General features: G+C 44.5%; 1 protein-coding gene across 1 annotated transcript in view; it reads right to left on the bottom strand.

Moving 5' to 3' along the window:
- Positions 1-6965: 6965 nt before the first annotated feature.
- Positions 6966-18765, bottom strand: part of SMIM14 (small integral membrane protein 14) — a 53263-nt gene continuing 41463 nt past the window's right edge. The window contains exons 4-5 of the mRNA XM_015418313.1: positions 9605-9756; positions 6966-7337 (exon numbers count right to left, since the gene is read on the bottom strand). Coding sequence (XP_015273799.1) covers positions 7305-7337; positions 9605-9756 — 185 coding nt within the window. The 3' untranslated portion in view covers positions 6966-7304. The remainder of the gene's footprint in view (positions 7338-9604; positions 9757-18765) is intronic.

Below are 18765 nucleotides of genomic sequence, written 5' to 3'. Positions count from 1 at the left end.
GTAGGGAAACAGACATTGTGGTCCATTACTTCTCACCCCTCAGTTAAACCCAGTGTGTTGCCATTATCTGAGGAAATGGAGCAACAAGTCTAGTGGCACCTTAAAGACTAACATTTTATTTTGGCATTAACTTTTGTGAGCAAAAAAAGCAAATGGTAATGGTGAAATAAAATGCATGGTAATCTTCAAGGTGCCCCAAGACTCCTATTTGTATTTTGATACAACAATCTAACTCAGGTACCCATGTTGGAATGATTGGTTTAACTTGGTCTGGAACAGAGTAAATGTTTGTGTAGTTCCTGATAGCAGTAAGCCACTGTAGAATGGGAATGGCCATGTATAGACAGTTACCTTTGTGATGCAACAAGAGCTACTTCCCCATTACTCTTCCCATGGCGCCAGTTCTTAATCCTGGTTCATGAACTTTGTATAGTCATGCAGACATGATTAATGAAGGTTGTGCTTTGGGGAAAGCCTGTTCATTTCTTTAAAATAAGAGATGTTCACCCTAGTGTTGAAAAATGAATGCCTATGCTCCTTGGGCAGAAATCCTTGCACCCATGTAAATGCACTCTTGGATCCACCCCAGTAATTGTATGGCTATTGTCTATCCTTTCACATATTTAGAAAGTTATTTCAAATTAATGTAGTTCCAGAACTCATGGTATAAGGAGGAAAGCCAGAATTTACTCCTTGGGCATTTAAGTCACTCCAAAATGTATGTACAAACAGCAATTAGAGCAATACTAGGGACACTTCCATGGCACAGTCTGAAATGCTACAAAACCCGTTTGACGAGAGACTGAGACCACTGAGTCACCAAAAATGAATGTGTGTACCATGGCTCAAGTGGTTAAGACGCTGAACTGCAGGCTGTGGAAGGTCAGTAGTTCAGCAGTTCGAGACCCGGGTGCCGCATGATGGAGTGAGCTCCCGTCTCTAGTTCCAGCTCCTGCCAACCTAGCAGTCCGAAAGCAAGAAATTGCAAGTAGATAAATAGGTACCACTTCGGTGGGAAGGTAACAGCGTTCTGTGCGCCTTGGTGTTTAGTCATGCCGGCCACATGACCACGGAAACGTCTTCGGACAGCGCTGGCTCTTTGGCTTTGAAACGGAGATGAGCACCGCAACCCTAGAGTTGGATTCGACTGGCTTTCGAGCAAGGGAACCTTTACCTTTACTTTACCATGGGTTTATTTACCATAAAGATGTGAAAGCCTGAAGAAACCCCCCGCACACATTTTCCCCCCAATTTTTCAATAGAAGAATTTGAAATTATGGATAGCATAGGGAAAAAATGTGATTTTTTTAAAAAAAAATGAGTAAAAGTACTTTTTACAACTGATGTGTGGCTGAGTGACACTCAGTGGAGCACAGTTCCCTAATTTTGCATTTGCAGCATGTTTCAGGAAAGTTGGCAGGGCCCTTTGCCCACACTGAAACAGCTGCCGCTGGAGGAACAGGACGTAGAGTCCTGGCTTATGGTAAAATGTGTTCTTCGTGAGCCATAGATTGGATACCACTGGCATGATGATTTTTATGTAAGACAATCTTACAGGGTTAGATACTGACACTTCCTGCGTATACTTTGTATGATGTGCACAATACTTACATTTCCAAGAATGTTTTTCAAATGTGACTCATTTTGTCCATAATGAATATGTTATCATGTGTGTGATGAGAATATACTATCATAGAGTTCTGTATTTTCAAAGTTCTAGGTGAACTGGACATCCAAATATGCCACTAATCTTACTGTGACTGCACAAGATTGTTCCTGCCTAAATAATGTGCATTCTTTTTACTATAAAATTTGTGCTGTTTTAAACTTGCATTTTTTCCCTACCACTAAGACAACAAACATAGAAGAGGAAGAGATTGGATTTATACTCTGCCTTTCACTACCCAAAGGAGTCTCGGGGTGGTTTACAATCTCCCTTCCCTTCCCAACAAGACACCCTGTGAGGTAGGTGGGGCTGGGAGAGCTCTTTTGAGAACAGCTCTGAAATAGCTTGTAACTGACCCAAGGTGACTCCAACAGCTGCATGTGGAGGAGAGAGGAATCAAACCTGGTTCTCCCAGATTAGAGTCCATGCTCCTAGCCACTGCACCAAACTGGCATCCCTAGTAGCCCAGACCAGCCCCACCTCAGCCCAAAGCGAAGCAGGGTTTACTGAGGTCAGTAATTGGATGAGAGACCATCAAGTAAGACTTGGGGGTGCCATTCAGAAGAAGGCAACAGCAAACCATCTCTGCTCGTCTCTTGCCTTGAAAACCCTGTGAGGTAGAACTTCATGGGGGTCGCCCTGAGTTAGTTGCGACTTGAGGGCACATGGTAAACACTATGATGCTAAAGGAGCGCAGAATGAAGCACTTTATAAGAACATAAGAGACGCCAATGTTGGATCAGGCCAAAGGCCCATCTAGTCTAACACTCTGTCACAGTGGCCAAAAATACCAGGTGCCACCAGGAGGTCCACCAGTGGGGCTAGGACATTAGAAGCCCTCCCACTGTTAGCCCCCCCCAAGCACCAAGAAGACAGAGCATCACTTGCCCCAGAGCCCCTATCTATACCTTGTGGCGAATAGCCACTGATGGACCTCTGCTCCATATGCTTATCTAATTCCCTTTTGAAGCCGTCCATGCTTGTAGCCGCCACCACCTCCTGTGGCAGTGAATGCCAAGTGTTAATCACTCTCTGGGTGAAGAAGTACTTCCTTTTATCCGTTCTAACCCGACCGCTCAGCAATCTTCCAGATTGTAGTTCTCTATCAACACTGAAGCTCTCTACTTCCACTCTGCAGCTCTCTATCAACACTGGATATATTCATAATGTTGCCTGTAGAAAACGACTTGCATTTATAACATTGACATTTTATAAATATGCCAAATCGTACAATTTATGTGATAACTAAAATGTAAAACTATGCATTTTGTGTTGCTGAAGCAGTACTGTGTGTTTTGGTTTGGTAAGCAACAGAATGTATATATTCCAACTGTGGCTTCAAAATTTCTGGAAATGTTACTTCTCTTATTTCTGTAGCAAAGACCTTAGGTCCCTACATTGTCTTGGAATACTACTGACAACCGTGCAGAGAAGTACAAGACAGTGTTAATACGTTAGCAGTGTAGTGATGTAACAGCACTATAGAAAGAAACCCACAGTGTAAATTTTGGGATTTTAATATGCTGACATAAGTTCAAATTTCCCAGTGAAGGTGCCCTCCTTACAAAGTGAGGAGCGTTACATAAAAAAAACAGACGTGCACAGAGAGTTGATATTTATTTTAATCAATAAAAAGTGCATTGTACAAACCTTTTATCCCCAGCTAATCTTAGATTAACATAAAGTCCCAAATGGCACATATGATTGTTTTGTTTGGGAGGATTCAGACTATTTAAGATCGTCACTTTATTATCTCCTTCGTTATCCAGAAAACTACCATTACCAACTAAGGCTAAGTGTTCTGCAGATATACTAAAAATGAATATCAATCTTCATTTTGGCATCTAAGTGCATTTGAAGAACTACAAAAAAAATTAACAGTATTATAAACTAAAGCATCAACAGTAAACCTGCTTTCTTCTCAAGTAGCTATAACCAGTGTTCCCTCTAAGCTGAGTTAGAGTGAGCTAGCTCACAGTTTTTTAGCCTCCAGCTCACACATCTTTGTCTCAGCTCAGGAAAGATGGCTCCAGAGCAAAGTAATTTATGCAGTAGCCAAATTGCTTGCTCACAACTTGATTGCCAGTAGCTCCCAAAGTAGAATTTTTGCTCACAAGACTTCACAGCTTAGAGGGAACATTGGCTATAACCTCTGTGTTGTAATGAATCTTTAATATAAAGCAGAATCACACTCTAATATTACAGTTCTACAAGTGAAGAGGCAAGCCTCATAGGGAGGCACTGGTAAAGACTGAAGGAATGGACTCTTCCTCAAACCACCTCATGTATTTCATTGGTGTGGAAGGCGCAATACAAATGCGGTCATCGATCCAGGCTATGTCCCACTATCCCCAAAATATGTCCCTCTGTCCTGTGCTGGTGGCCAACCCCAACCCCTGTTCTTAGCAGGCATTTTTCTTGGTGTCCCTCCTACTAGGACTTAAGGACAACGGTTTTCAGAGCTGTTCCAAACAGTTTCAATTCCTCAGGAAATTATCAGGGTTTCTTCAGTAAGGAGGTCAATAATGGCAGGCAGCTTTCCTGAAAGGCTACTGGCTCACCGCTACTGACCTTGCCCTGCAATATATAGTTGCAGGGGAGTGTCACGTGTGCCCTCTCCGTTTAGGCAGAGCCACAGCAGTGTCCACCTGCCCTAGCCAACACTCGACACACAAGCCGTGGATGCATGCTTGAACATTTCCCAGAATCCTCTGCAACACACATGGGTCCCTAGGGCTGATGAATCATTATTATGGAAAGATTTCTCTGAAGCTAGAAAATTTGAAAACCATGTCTTCAGAGCCATGCTGTGAGGCAGAGAAGAGTTAAGATTTTTCTTTTCCCCAGGTCAGACTGAGTAGAGCACCACCAGCTAAACCGTTTTTAATTTGTGTGGGTTCAGCTATATTTGAGGTGGCTTTGTGTTTCAGTAAATTGAATACTGATGTTTTTTCCCTCTTGTGAGCTGTTTTACAGTAATCTTGCTAGATTGCTATAAACTTGTGGGAAAGATACTTTGTCTGTGTGGAAACATTTGTTATTTTGTCTGTTTTCAAAAGTGATGAAGACAAGTAGGCGAAGTCACTTGCCTTTGCATCACTAAGAGGTTTTCCTCACCAATTTCTTAATGTAGATTTAAATTCCTGTTAAGTGGACTAGAAGATACACTCACTCAAATACACATGCAAACCAAATTCTTCAAGATTTCTCCATATGTATTCTTCTTGTTCACTGTACAAATAAGTACATAAGGAAGAAGTACTGCACGACACTGTATGAGAAGAATGTAAATTTCAGCCTTACAATCAATTATCAGCCATTACAAGTAAATAGCTCGTTGAAGGGTCTGTTCAAAGATGCTGAGCTTATGAAGCTTTCTGTTTTAAAGCTGGTCCACAAATTATACTGATTGGGGTAGCCGAATTCTGGACTGTCTACTTGAGGAGTGGGCAACTTTACAGAAAAATCCTCTGCATCTAATTAGCACATCAATGAGAAAAGCTCAGCATGACTCTTCTCTCTGATGTGCAGGTTCTCATCAGCATTAAAGATACATCACCTGCGGTTGATACAGTCCAGAATGCTCTCAGTATATACTACTTTATTCTAATTGTTGGGATTTCTATCAGTTTGTCTATGAAAGCCTCAAGTACCGAAGCTACAATTGCATACATGTATACTCTCACTGTCTCAGAATGCACTCGCTAGTAACATGCTATTAATTTTAGTCTGAAAATGTTTGCAACTGCTCTCATGTATAGCATTCTTTTGCCCCTCCATTTAATGCCAGACAGATTCATTTGTCTATCAGAGCTGTACACCCACAGAAAATTCAAATCACTGCATAAGGGATTCTGCAGATTATAGCACTTATCAGGACAGAGTGTATAAGTGCCTGACTTTTTATTTTATGACATCTATAAATAATTCAAGTTTTAGAATGTAATATTTGGTTATGCAGGCTTTAATTGATTTTAACACCATGTTGGATATCTGCTTACTTACAATAAATACATTTAATTTGGCCTTGTGTTAAAGATGTACTATAATCAGCATTAATATGGATATAAATAGATTAATTAACTGTCATACAGTACGTTGTAAGTCACATGGACGAAATGCAGGTTGGATTCTTTTATATGAAAATACAGGCAATGTGTACAATCCACTGAGAATTTCTGTTCAAATCCCCAGTGAATGGGCTGTTTAAAAAAGCAGAGAAAATCTGCTAATGGAATGGACTCGATCTTGTAACTCTTTTTCTACAGATGTAGAAAAATAACAATAATTAGTTTGAAGCATAAAAAGTATAGATGTTTAATTTTCCCCCCAGAAGTGACTGTGAGTGGCAATGATTGATTAAAAACCATATATTGAATTCCCATTAAATCTGCACAGTAGGCCCTTCTGGAGCTGGGCAAATGTTTCTGCAGATATGGGGTGCTCCTACAATAAAGCAATGTCTGTATACGTGGAGACATCCAGAAGATTCTCCCAATTTTTGGGTGGCAGTTTAGGCTGCTGAAGCAACCCAAAATGGTGCCCAACATGGCCTCTACCAGGAGCAGAGTGGGACTGAATAAAGAATATGGCCGGGGGGGGGGGTCATGGGAGGCTCCAGATGGAGTAAAAACTAAAAAACACAGGGGCTGCACGAAAGAGCCTGAACAAGATGGGGGGAAACAGAGCTAGAGATGTGAAGGCCCAGAAAAAACCCGGAAAAATTCGGAAAAAAACCAGTTTTTTCCCGTTTTTTTCCTGAAGCCTTTTTTGTTATTTTCCAAAAAATTGGAAAAATTGAAAAAATAAAATAAATTGACTATGGAACGTTTTATTTTAACATGATGAATAAAATATTTTAAGACAAGGTGTTCAAATATTTTCCAAATCATTTCTAAAATATATATATATGACATCAGATTGATCTTATTTCTGTGCACTGAGGACAAACAAGTCCTAGGTTACAAACTGAACTCTCCAATGCAAGAACAAGATGCATTTCTTTCTTTAGGAGGTGCTATTGTCAGAAGAAAATAAAAAGGTTTCAGGTTTGTTTTTGCACGTGAATGGGTATTCTGTTTGTAATAATTGTTTGGATACACTATATTTTTAATATGCTAGTTGTGATAATTTCATGCCAAGTAAAAATGTCCATAGTCATATTTTATGTTCCTAAAGTAACAGAATGACTTTCAATCTAGAAAAGACAAAAGAAATGCTAATGTAGCATTTTTTTCAATTTTTCCGAAAATTTCCGTTTTTTTTCCGGAAAAAAACACGGTTTTTTTCCTGAGCTTCAAAATTTCCAGAAATTTTACATCTCTAAACAGAGCCCAATAGGCCGGGGTAAAGCAATTCCTCTTCCCACAATGAGTTCTCCGTGGATCCACTAACTCTGAATATTTACCAGTCCAACCACCATCACCAAAAATGTCCATCACCTCCTGCCACATTTGTTAGTTTATTCAAGTGTAATCTGCTAGGAATGATAACAGAAAAAGAAAGGATTTATAAATCTGTGGAAGAGCACAGTATTGTATGGGGTTTAGGAGTAGAAAGTGTTTGGTCACTTTCATCCAGTTGGCCGTGCAAGCTTACAGCTGGTTGAACTTTTCCGGCTGAACTTTTCCGGTATGTTCTAGTCCACAGGTGGTGCTGGCGGTTCTTGTCCCTGTTTGTTGAGAACACACTGCGTTAGAACAGAGGGAATGGAAGGTTTGTATTCACTTACCGTGAAGCTTCCTTCTCGGTGGTCCAGAGTGGGGCGGTCCTTGACTCCTTACTCCTGGGAATGCACCTCCCCCTTGTGCAGGCAGGGCCGGCAAACTTTGATCCCAGAGGGGAGGGGCTTATCCTCTGATCCCCAGTCATACCGAAAGCCACCTCCGAGCTGCTGTTTAGCTGCCATTCATGATGTACTAGAGGAGCAAGGCTAAGGAAATCTGCTCGTTTGTTGTCAGTCCCAGCAACATGGATGGCCTGAATCATGGAATTGCTTTTGACTACCTATTCTCATACCATAGAGGCAAAGTGGCTCAGCAGCACTGCTGAGGTTGTGCTGTCCTGTTTGTTTACATAAAACATGGCTGCAAGCAGGGGTCATTTCCTGCAGAAGCGCACAGGAGCGGAGCTCCGGCAGTAAAGAGCCCAGGGGGCGGGCACATGCAACAAGCCCCACCCCCTGCTCCCAGCAGCCGTCAGTCTGAGCAAGAAGCAGCCAGGTAAGTTGCAGAGCCCGCCCCCCCGGTCCAAAACAGTCCAGTGGCACCTTTAAGACCAAGTTTTATTCAGGTACAAGCTCTCCCTCCTCTGCGAGGACAGATCTGCACGTTCCCCCCCCCCCATAGCTAGCAATCCAAAAGAGTCCAGTGGAGCCTGAGAGGTGGGTGCTGCCTTCTGACACACTTCCGGTGATGTCAGGGGGTGTGGCATATGCAAATAAGTTATGCTAATGAGCTCCTGCACCTCTTTTTCTACGAAATGACCCCTGGCTGTAAGATCGTCTGTAACTATTCGTATGTTTTTGCCTGACGGGTGGGTGCGGAGGGAAGGCTGTTGAGTATTGCTTTGAGCTCCAACATGTTGATGTGACAGAGCCTTTCTTGGGTCGACCGTTCCCCCCCTGCCTGATATGTGGCCACTGTGGGCGCCCCAGCCTAGCAAGGACTGTGGTAGCAGAGGAAGAACTGAGGGAAGGGTACTCTGCCCCATCTATGTCACCCTATAAAAGGCAGGAAGTCAGCGTGGGGGAGAGGGATGGAGTATCAGTACTCCTTTTGAGCTAAAACCCCCCCATAGCAGGCCCACACATGCATAGTACCCATGTGGCAATTCACAAAACCAAACAAGGACCCACGGTAAGTAGGAAAACCAACATACAACAAGTACCGTGCACAGATGATTATAACATATCATAAATAATTTTATATTTTTTGAAAAATATTTTTACAATACTATCTACATATATAATAAATCGTCTTAACCAAAAATATCAAAAATCATCTCCAAGAATCTCAAAAGCTATAGTACAACCTTTAAGTGCTTTTCACTTTGGAGGAGGCTTGTAGCTCATCAAAAAAATCTTTGCAGCGTTCATTGAAGCGAACTTTGGATTAAAACTTTGGTATGTGGCAACCTTGTGCTGAAAATTATTGTTAAACTCCCTGAGGAAGATTCGGAAACAGAAGGATATCTGGACCTCTGTCGGAGGAAGACACGAGCACATGTTATAAAGAGACTTTAAGGAGTCCTCCCTTTTGAAACTTTTATTTAACAGAGGAGGACTATTATTAAAGGTTGTACTATAGCTTTTGAGATTCTTGGAGATGATTTTTGATTAAGATGATTTATTATATATGTAGATATTATTGTAAAAATATTTTTCAAAAATTATTTATGATGTGTTATAATCATCTGTGCACGGTACTTGTTGGATGTTAGTACCCATGTGGGACTGTTCGGGTACTACAATGATGAACTGGACAGCAATGAGGGTTCCAGATCCAGTAAACCAAGAATTAATATTGGGAGCCCGGGCTTCTCTGGTCTGATTAACACAACTAAACTTCCTGCCTACTGCTGCCTCTGGGCTCCCATCCCCAATTTACATCAGGCACAGCTCTAAGTGAGGCTACCCAGAATCCTGGCCTAGACGGGACATAATCTAATGAATGCATTGCTTTCTTTCCACCTATGTAGATGCAGGTGGCTGCTGGGAGAGGGGAAAGGAGATCATGAAAGTCCCCTTCCGCCAGCTCCTTCTGCTGCAGCTTTGCAGAGTCCAGCCTACAGCCACGGTACAGATTAATTTTATGTAAAGCATTTATGTCGCTTCATTCCTTAAAGGGATTTTAAATGCTCTCCCTGCCACAACTGCTCATCTGGGAAATACCAGACCAATTCAGTCAGGCTACATGAAACAGTAGGAAACACACTTACGTTATGCGGGCTGGTTGGTTTTTCAGCTCTATTGGATCTCCTGAAGTTTGCGGGACTCATCAAGAACAAGGCAAGGGCTAGAACCAGCCAGGCCACCATTATCATTGTAACACTGATGCCGCTATCATCAGCCGATGGACTTGGTCCCGGCACTAGAAAGAAACCAAAACTAAATTAGGGGTAGAATGCAGGTCACCTTTATCCACCGGGATATATAAAGAATAAAGGTAAAGGTTCCCTTGCTCGAAAGCCAGTCAAATCCGACTCTAGGGTTGCAGTGCTCATCTCCGTTTCAAAGCCAAAGAGCCAGCACTGACCAAAGACGTTTCCGTGGTCATGTGGCCGGCATGACTAAACGCCAAGGTGCACGGAACGCTGTGACCTTCCCACCGAAGTAGTACCTATTTATCTACTTGCAATTTCTTGCTTTCGAACTGCTAGGTTGGCAGGAGCTGGAACTAGAGACGGGAGCTCACTCCGTCTTGTGGCACCCGGGTCTCGAACTGCTGAACTACTGACCGTCCACAGCCTGCCGTTCAGCGTCTTAACCACTTGAGCCACCGCAGCTCCATATAAAGAATAGGCAAATGATAAAAACCCAGTTGTGGGGGAGGCAGCGTTACGTGGGAAAATAGGGAAAGTGGGTCGAGGGGCAACATGGGATTACCTCTGTCAGGGGGAGGATGCTCATAACCCCACTCGGAGGTTGGAGAGGAGCCTACCCTGCAAAGAGCAGTTAGCAAGAAAGACTAGCAAGTTCAAACACCCATTTGAAATACGAAATACCCTGCAAAACCAAGTCTGCATAACTGAGAGCCTTCCCTGAAAGGATCGTTCTTTCACGTAGTACTAAATGGCTGTAGCTGGAGAAGAAAGGGCTCCAGAGGGTAGGGAATCCTAAACCAATTCCACACTGGCATTTTTGTCACTCGTTTCCCCCTATTGCTTTGCCCCCCCCTTTCCACATGTGTTTTGCTCCCTCTGGGACTACTAGAGAGAGCAAAACACTTTTTTTGGGGGGGGGGGATCCCTGAAGCAATAGAGACAGAGGGAGCCTTTAAATCTTGCCCCCACAGATTCCTGCTGGGGTTTCTCCTTTGACCAGAGCTTGATCCTGTCCTTGATCCATTGCCTGGCAGTTCCCAGGGGTTTAAAGTTCCCAATGGGGTGGGGGGAGGCTGGATGAGAAGAAAGTAGCCGCTCCACCCTCTGAATCACTGTCCGAAAGACTGCCCATCTGAGTCACCGCACTGACGTTTGCACATGAACAGTCATACATGACTGTTTCTTAAATGCTGTCTGCTCCATTTCCACTTAGTCTTCAAAGTCAAGGGAATCATCTATGGTCCTTTCTGGCTACTTTCCATCAGAGGGGCGTGCTTCTCAACGTCTCTGTTTCTGGCACACATACTCTCTTAATGTCCTACCTTATCACTAATTATTACAGAAAACCCCTCAACTTTATAATGCAGGCTTTTATAGGAGGAGGTGTTCGATAGCCCTGGAGGTCTAAGGGAGGGAGAGACAGAAAGAGAGATTTGCGAGAGACACCTTGGGGCCAGTCACACTCTCTCAGCCTAACATACCTCACAGGGTTGTTGTGAGGATAAAATGGAGGAGAAAAGAACTCAGTTCCTGCAGGAACGGTGCAACAAAAATGTACTAAATAATAATAATAAACAATGCATGGCACTGGAAATATGTAAGGTGCAAAATCCCTAAATACATGCATCCTGCAGCGTTTACATTAACATCTGCATTTTAAATAAAATATAAAAATAAAAACCATCAACTACTTGGCAGTCCTCCAGTTACCTTGGGCTTTCCCCCCGATAAACAACATAAAAGTCCATGTTACCATATCCTCCAAATTTCAGACGTCATATTTTTATCCCCTACTTTCTTCAAGATCAGGGCAACACATGAGTTTCCCCCATCTCTATTTTGTTCTCACAGGAACCTTGTTAAGTAGGTTAGTTGAGAGCGAATGACTGGCCTGAGGTTATGCAGTGAGCTCCTTTGGCTGGCTGCAGATTTGAACCTGGATTTTCCAGGCCTTAGCCCTAATACTCTGACCACTGTACCCACCACACTGGCTCTCGAGTGAGTAATGAAACAGAGATATGCTCACAATATGCTCCTAAAAAGATTCTATTTGCTGTATACTCAGCAACAGATTGCCCTTGAATGAGACAAAGAGGTGTTTGCTATTTTCATTAACAATATCCCTGAAAAATACAACTGTCCACCACTCAGTTCAAAATGCAGCTCAGCGACTGCAAGCACATCAATACACATCAGACACATGATACATCCACTTCCCACCCTCAGTTTTTTAACTTACAGAGATTTGGGGGGGGGGGGAAGGGGGAGATAAACCACAAAGAACAACACGTCTAGCAACTCACACTAACACTGGGTTTGCCAGCCCAGCACGGGCAGCCAGCAAGAAATTGAAGGGACCTATCTGTGTGGGACTGAACAACAACAACAACAAAAATCTGTTGGGCATCATGCCAATGCCACAACATCATTCTGAATGCAAACCAAAGTGATGTCATCATGTTGTCACAACACTCTAGGATTCACCAAGAACTCTATGGTTTAAACATACAGTTTTGGTGAATCCTAGAGTGTTGTACTGATGCAATGACATCACCTCTGGTTCATGCCCACAGAAGTAATGTCACCAGGAGTAATGTCATGGCATCGGTGCAATGCTGAATGCCCGTTTTCCCCTGTTCACTGTCAAGTGGCGGTAGGGAACTGGGGGTCCAGGGCGGGAGGTCTCCTGCTACAGTGGTGGTCATCAATGTTCCCTCTAAGCTGTGGAGTCTTGTGAGCAAAACGTCTACTTTGTGAGCTACTGGCGTTAAAGTTGTGAGCAAGCGATTTGGCTACTGCATAAATTAGTTTGCTCTGGAGCCATCCTTCCGGAGCTAAGACAAAAATGTGTGTGAGCTGGAGGCTAAAAAACTGTGAGCTAGCTCACACTCACTCAGTGTAGACGGAACACTGGTGGTCATGCAGCCCAATCCTAAGATTTTAACAGGGCCTCTTCAAAAATAAGAATGAAATAGACACAGTGATTTTGCCAGAAAAAAACCCAGGAACTCGCCTTACAACGGGGACAGCTGGAGCAAACGTCTTACAGAGAATGTTCGAAGTGAAGCTGTGTTACAGCCAGTCTCATGGCTCCAGAAAGGCTAACACATTTATTGCAGCGTGAAAGTTCTCCTATGCCACTGAAATGATTTTCTGTGTAAAGCAGGTCAATACTAAAGATACTGCTGTCTTCCAGCCAAAATAAACATTCCTCACAGTGCTTTTGGAGGAAACGTGATAATCTTACCTTGCCTATCTAACAAAGGTTGGGGGTGGCTATCGTGCACTCTGAGTGAACTGATTACTCTTGGGATTATATTGTGTAGTGGGTTAAACGCATGTAGAAACCACTGAGACCGATGTAGTGATCAGCATGGTTTACTGGTACACAACAAAGACAAAAACAAACGGCCGGCTGGCCAACTATATACACACCTGGGGACACACCCCTAGGTCCTGTTGGTGGGTTTAAATCTCCCGCCACGGTCCCATTGGTCCCCCAGTGGAGAGACCAGGAGCCTAGTCCCCATTGTTCCTCCAGAGTCAAGCTCTGGAGTGTTCACTGGCCCCTGGTGGCAGCCAGCGGACACAACAGATTACTTCTTGTTTTAAACCTGCCTTTGGCCCCGTTCACACGGAGCATTTGCCCCGCTGAAGGCACGGGAGTCCTGCGGAGTATCCAGGCGCGATCACACGGGAACATCTGGGAGGCGTAGCACTCCCGCGGCGACCCCGTGGCAAGCCGCCGAAGCTGCGCAGTAAAAAAACTAGTACATTGCATGTACTAGCAAACGCTTTGCCACGGGCCGTCTATGGAAGCCTCCCGGTGTGATTGCACCGGCATGCGGCTTTCTCCCCTGTCGTCCTCTTTGCTGCGGGAAAGCCGTCGCCGCGTCTGATCGCATTATAGCGCATCAGAATGCAATGGCGCAAATAGCCGTGTTTCCCGGCCCGTGTGACCGGGGCCTTTATTTATTTAGAGGAGTTCTCTGCCATCTCTCCTGAGAGACTGGTCGAGGGGGCTTACGAAGTAAAACATATTGATAACATAAAATGCCACAAAAGTAATTAATGACGACAAAACTGTTTGAAACCTAGCATTGCAATCCAGCCAGAGCATAAAACAGCAGCAGATCATTAAGCAACTTAGAAACGATCCTCATAGAGTGATTTTTCTCTTTGCAACATTTCTTCCTCCCTTGCATGGCCCTCCTTTCTGTTGTGAATATAAAAGCACTGACCTAACAGATATTCCTCCTGCCAACCTAGCAGTTCGAAAGCAAGAAATTGCAAGTAGATCAATAGGTGCCACTTCGGTGGGAAGGTAACAGCGTTCCGTGCGCCTCGGTGTTTAGTCATGCCGGCCACATGACCACGGAAACGTCTTCGGACAGCGCTGGCTCTTCGGCTCGGAAACGGAGATGAGCACCGCAACCCTAGAGTCGGACTCGACTGGCTTTCAAGCAAGGGAACCTCTTTACCTTTTAACAGATATTCACTCCAGAGGTTACTGATGAAATAAGCTTTCATTAACAAAAGTTTATGCTGGAATAAACTGTGTTAAATCTTTAAGGTGCCACTGGACACCTATTTTATTCTGATAAACACAATGCTCTCTTCACTGTCCTGATAAATTTATGTACCTGTGAACGACTCATCTGTTTTTCACATTCACTCCAGCATCTCATCAGAATAGGGCTAGGAGCAAGGATTAGACTTCAGTGCCCTGCCCCCCCCCCAAAATGTTACAGGAAGATGCACACAGTAGGCTAGCTCCAGATCCCAAGGACACCATCAAGGGCTCCTTATCTGAATCAAAATAGCCTCAAGTAGACTATTCTGCTATTTGCATATCCAGCACCAAGCAAATCCTCCATGACATCCCTTTTTAATGAAAGGACTGTTTGTCAAACTCTGAAAGGTACTTTCAGCTTTGCTAGCAAAGGCATTAGCAGTGTTGCTCTCAGACAAGATGGGGAGGGGGAAGCATGAAATAGCTAGGCATGAGTCAGAGCTCACTTCCTCAGATGCACTGGAGTGTAAATCCATCAGGTCCAATTTATAAATAGAACAGCAGGGCAGGGGAGGAGGAGGAGGAGCAGATTGGATTTATACCCCGCCCTTCACTAGGAGTCTCAGAGCAGTTTACAATCTCCTGGCCAGAAATACCAGTGGCATCAGGAGGTCCACCAGTGGGGCCAGGGCATTAGAAGCCCTCCCACTGTTGACCCCCCCCCCAAGACCAAGATGACAGAGCATCACTTGCTCCAGAGCCCCTATCTAACCTTGTGGCTAATAGCCACTGATGGACCTCTGCTCCATATGCTTATCTAATTCCCTTTTGAAGCCGTCCATGCTTGTAGCCGCCACCACTTCCTGTGGCAGTGAATTCCATGTGTTAATCACTCTTTGGGTGAAGAAGTACTTCCTTTTATCCGTTCTAACCCGACCGCTCAGCAATTTCATGGAGTGCCCACGAGTTCTTGTATTGTGAGAAAGGGAGAAAAGTACCTTTTTGCCTGCTCTATCCCATGCACAATCGTATAAACCTCAATCATGTCACCCCTCAGTCGTCGTTTCTCCAAGCTAAAGAGCCCTAAGCGCTTTAACCTTTCCTCATAGGTTAAACTAACTCCTATGCATCTGAGGAGGTGAGCTTTGACTCACAAAAGCTTATGTTGAAATAAATTCTGTTAGTCTTTAATATGATGTTAGAATCACCGATACAAGATCTTCAGTAATTTGCAATGTTCATTGGACCCATGATTAAAACAGCCTTGTAAGGCTGGACAAGACTGCAAATAAGAGCAGAGAATGAGAGATTAGTCAGTTATCCGAGATCACCTGGAAAGTTCATGGCAGCGGTGGCAGTTTGTTCATATGTTTAGCAAATGTTTAGCAACAGTGCCATACTGTTATGTCTTGAGAGACATAATGGTAAAAGCTTGAGCTACCATAGCTCATTATGCGGATTGTAAATACTGACCAATGGTGTGTATTCTGGAAGGAAGGGTTTTGATTGGACGTTATGTAGCAATTGTGATTGGATGTAACAAACCTAATGTGATTGGTTGTTGTGCAACATTGTAGGTGTGGCTATCTCAGCCAGAATTGTATATAAGTTGCCTTTTTGCCTATGGAAGTTGTCTAGCTGGTCTAGCACCTACAAGGCTGAGCCTTCATGCTGTTATCACTGAAATAAAGCTGAAATCACTTGTTGAACTGTTCCTCCGAGTTAAGTGTCATACTTAACACATACCATTTCATACCGGGACAGTGTTAGAATTATCTGCTCTCAGAGCTCAACCTGGTCTCTGTGTGAGCAGTGTTCCCTCTAAACTGAGTTAGTGTGAGCTAGCTCACCGTTTTTTAGCCTCCGGCTCGCACATTTTTGTCTTAGCTCAGGAAAGATGGCTCCAGAGCAAACTAATTTTATGCAGCAGCCAAATCGATTGCTCACAACTTTAATGCCAGTAGCTCCCAAAGTAGAATTTTTGCTCACAAGACTCCACAGCTTAGAGGGAACATTGTGAGTGAGTCCCTGCACTAGAAATGCCTCCTTCAAATCTTTTCTGTGGCAAGGATAAAGTTAGCCTCCAGTATAATTTAAGAAAAAACAGTGTTTCTCAGCTATTAGATGTTCTGGAACACTGTTCTATAGCTATTTCAAAGCAGATGGGTACAATTTCATGATCTCACACACACACCCCTTTCATGCTGCTGTTTTCCTTTTTTATTTTTTGGATACAGGGGGAAACAACCCCATTAAGCCTTCATAAAAAGGACTTTTCCAGTCCTGGCCAGTTCCCTCTCAGGCCTGGGTTTTCATGACTTTCTCGTTTGTTTGTAGCAACACCATAACAGACGTCATTCTGATTTCAGTTGAACCGCAGCCCTCCTGCTTCCCAAACCAAGCCCCACCCAAACTGCAGCCAGTATTGCTGTAATCCTTAACCCCAAAGGGGTTGTTTATAGCAGCAGCAGCAGCAGCTGGACCTCAGGAAGCAAAAGAATTGTAGGAATGAAGTGCCCTAGGACTGTACAGAGTGGCTGGTGAGCTTGGAAAGAACATGATGCTGCAAAAGAAAACAAAAGAGCAGTTTGCACCAAACTCCTCCTAATATCCTGGCTTCCAAACTAGAAAAGAGCTAGTGTGTGCTAAGATCTATGCTCTTTGCAGGTTTGCTTGAAGGGAAAGGGGGGAAAGCCGAGATGGTCCAGAAGAAAGCTACGTCAGGTACTTCACGGTTGAACTGGAAACTACCCTAGGAGGTCACTGTGAAATATGTTTACACAACCCACAAAGTCCTCTTCAGGCACAGATTGGAAAAGGATTGTGCAACAACATATAAAGACTCTATATACAGGGTTACTGGTGGTGGGGGGGCACTCAGGATAGAATTCTGGGAGTTCCTGGTCATCTCAGGGACCCAAAACCTGGGCAAGTCATGCTATTCATTTTCAGATTATATTTAAATCTGATGGTGGTGGTGTAGGGATGGCCCAGAGGAAATCTTGCTCTCCGACGGGTCCTCGCAGTCCTGCCTCTAGATTCCCTGACTTAGTATAAATGCTAGGAGGCTGCCTTTCTGCCTCTGCCAGCTACACAGAGCTGTGCCTTTGGCTTGTTGCACTGCAGGTTCCAATGTACATGGCCGATACTGGAGACCAGGGGTCATTTCCTGCAGGAGCACAGCTCCGGCAGTAAAGAGCCCAGGGGGCGAGCACATGCAACAAGCCCCACCCCCTGCTCCCCCGTCCATGAATGTTAGCTGCATAATGTGCCTTTTGTAAGGTAAAGGTAAAGGTTCCCTTGCTCGAAAGCCAGTCGAAACCGACTCTAGGGTTGCAGTGCTCATCTCCGTTTCAGAGCCGAAGAGCCAGCGCTGTCCGAAGATGTTTCCGTGGTCATGTGGCCGGCACGACTAAACACCAAGGCGCACAGAACGCTGTTACCTTCCCACCGAAGTGGTACCTGTTTATCTACTTGCAATTTCTTGCTTTCGAACTGCTAGGTTGGCAGGAGCTGGAACTAGAGATGGGAGCTCACTCCATCATGCAGCACCCAGGTCTCGAACTGCTGAACTACCGACCTTCCACAGCCTACAATTCAGCATCTTAACCACTTGAGCCACCGCTTTTGTAGGACCGACAACTATTAAGAAAGCTGTCCCCCTTTTTGGAAGACTTTTTGGAAGGAGAAGCTGGCTTTTAGTTCTGGAAACTCCCGTTGGGGCTTGACTTTTAAAACACTGATGCAAAATGGTCTGGTAGTTATCAATCTGTATGTACTGAATGTTATTGCATATTGAATGTAATGAATATTTATACCTGACTAGGATGAAATAATGATACACTATGCACTTTACTAAATGATGACCATAAATAGAACACATTAGTTTGTTATAAGGTTTTTGCAGTGTATATTTATTCTGGAGAAAATGGCTGCTTTGAAGGGTGGACTCTGTGGCATTGTACCATACTGAGGCCCCTCCCCTCCCCAAACCCCGCCCTCTCCTGGATCCACCCCCAAAGTCTCCAGGTATTTTCCAACTCAGACCTGGCATCCCTACTGTTTGTTCAGACAGGCATATTTGGCCCTGACCTGGATAGCCCAGTCTAGCTATATTTCAGGCCCCGGTCACACGGAAGGTTTTGGCCCGGGAGAGGGACGGATCGGGGGCGCAGCAAACGGGCGCGATCTCACCGCAACATCTGGGAAGCGGCGCACACCCGTCCCCAATCCGGCCCTTCAGGCCGAAAACCCGCAGTAAAAAAGAACCACCCCCAGAGGAGGACTTATCGGGAACGCCGCATCAAGCGCGCCCGTGGGATCGCCGCCACGCCCGTCGTCCGGAGCAATCCAGGCTCCCTGCCGAACTGCACATGCACACACATGCGCAGTTTGGCTGCCTCGCTCCCCTTTCAGTGGCTTTCCCCCGGCATCTGATCGTGCCGGGGAGGAAGTGCGCGGCAGCTCAGGGGATCTATGTGATCCTGCCGCCGTGTGTCTCTTTTGGTGCGGCTTTAAAAAGCCGCACTTTGCCGGTGCTTTT

Source organism: Gekko japonicus, unplaced genomic scaffold, assembly GCF_001447785.1.
Source record: "Gekko japonicus isolate JY-2015 unplaced genomic scaffold, Gekko_japonicus_V1.1 scaffold55, whole genome shotgun sequence".
Taxonomy (NCBI): Eukaryota; Metazoa; Chordata; class Lepidosauria; order Squamata; family Gekkonidae; genus Gekko; species Gekko japonicus.
The sequence above is the reverse complement of the archived record's forward strand: the minus strand, read 5'-3'. Positions and strand labels throughout refer to the sequence as shown.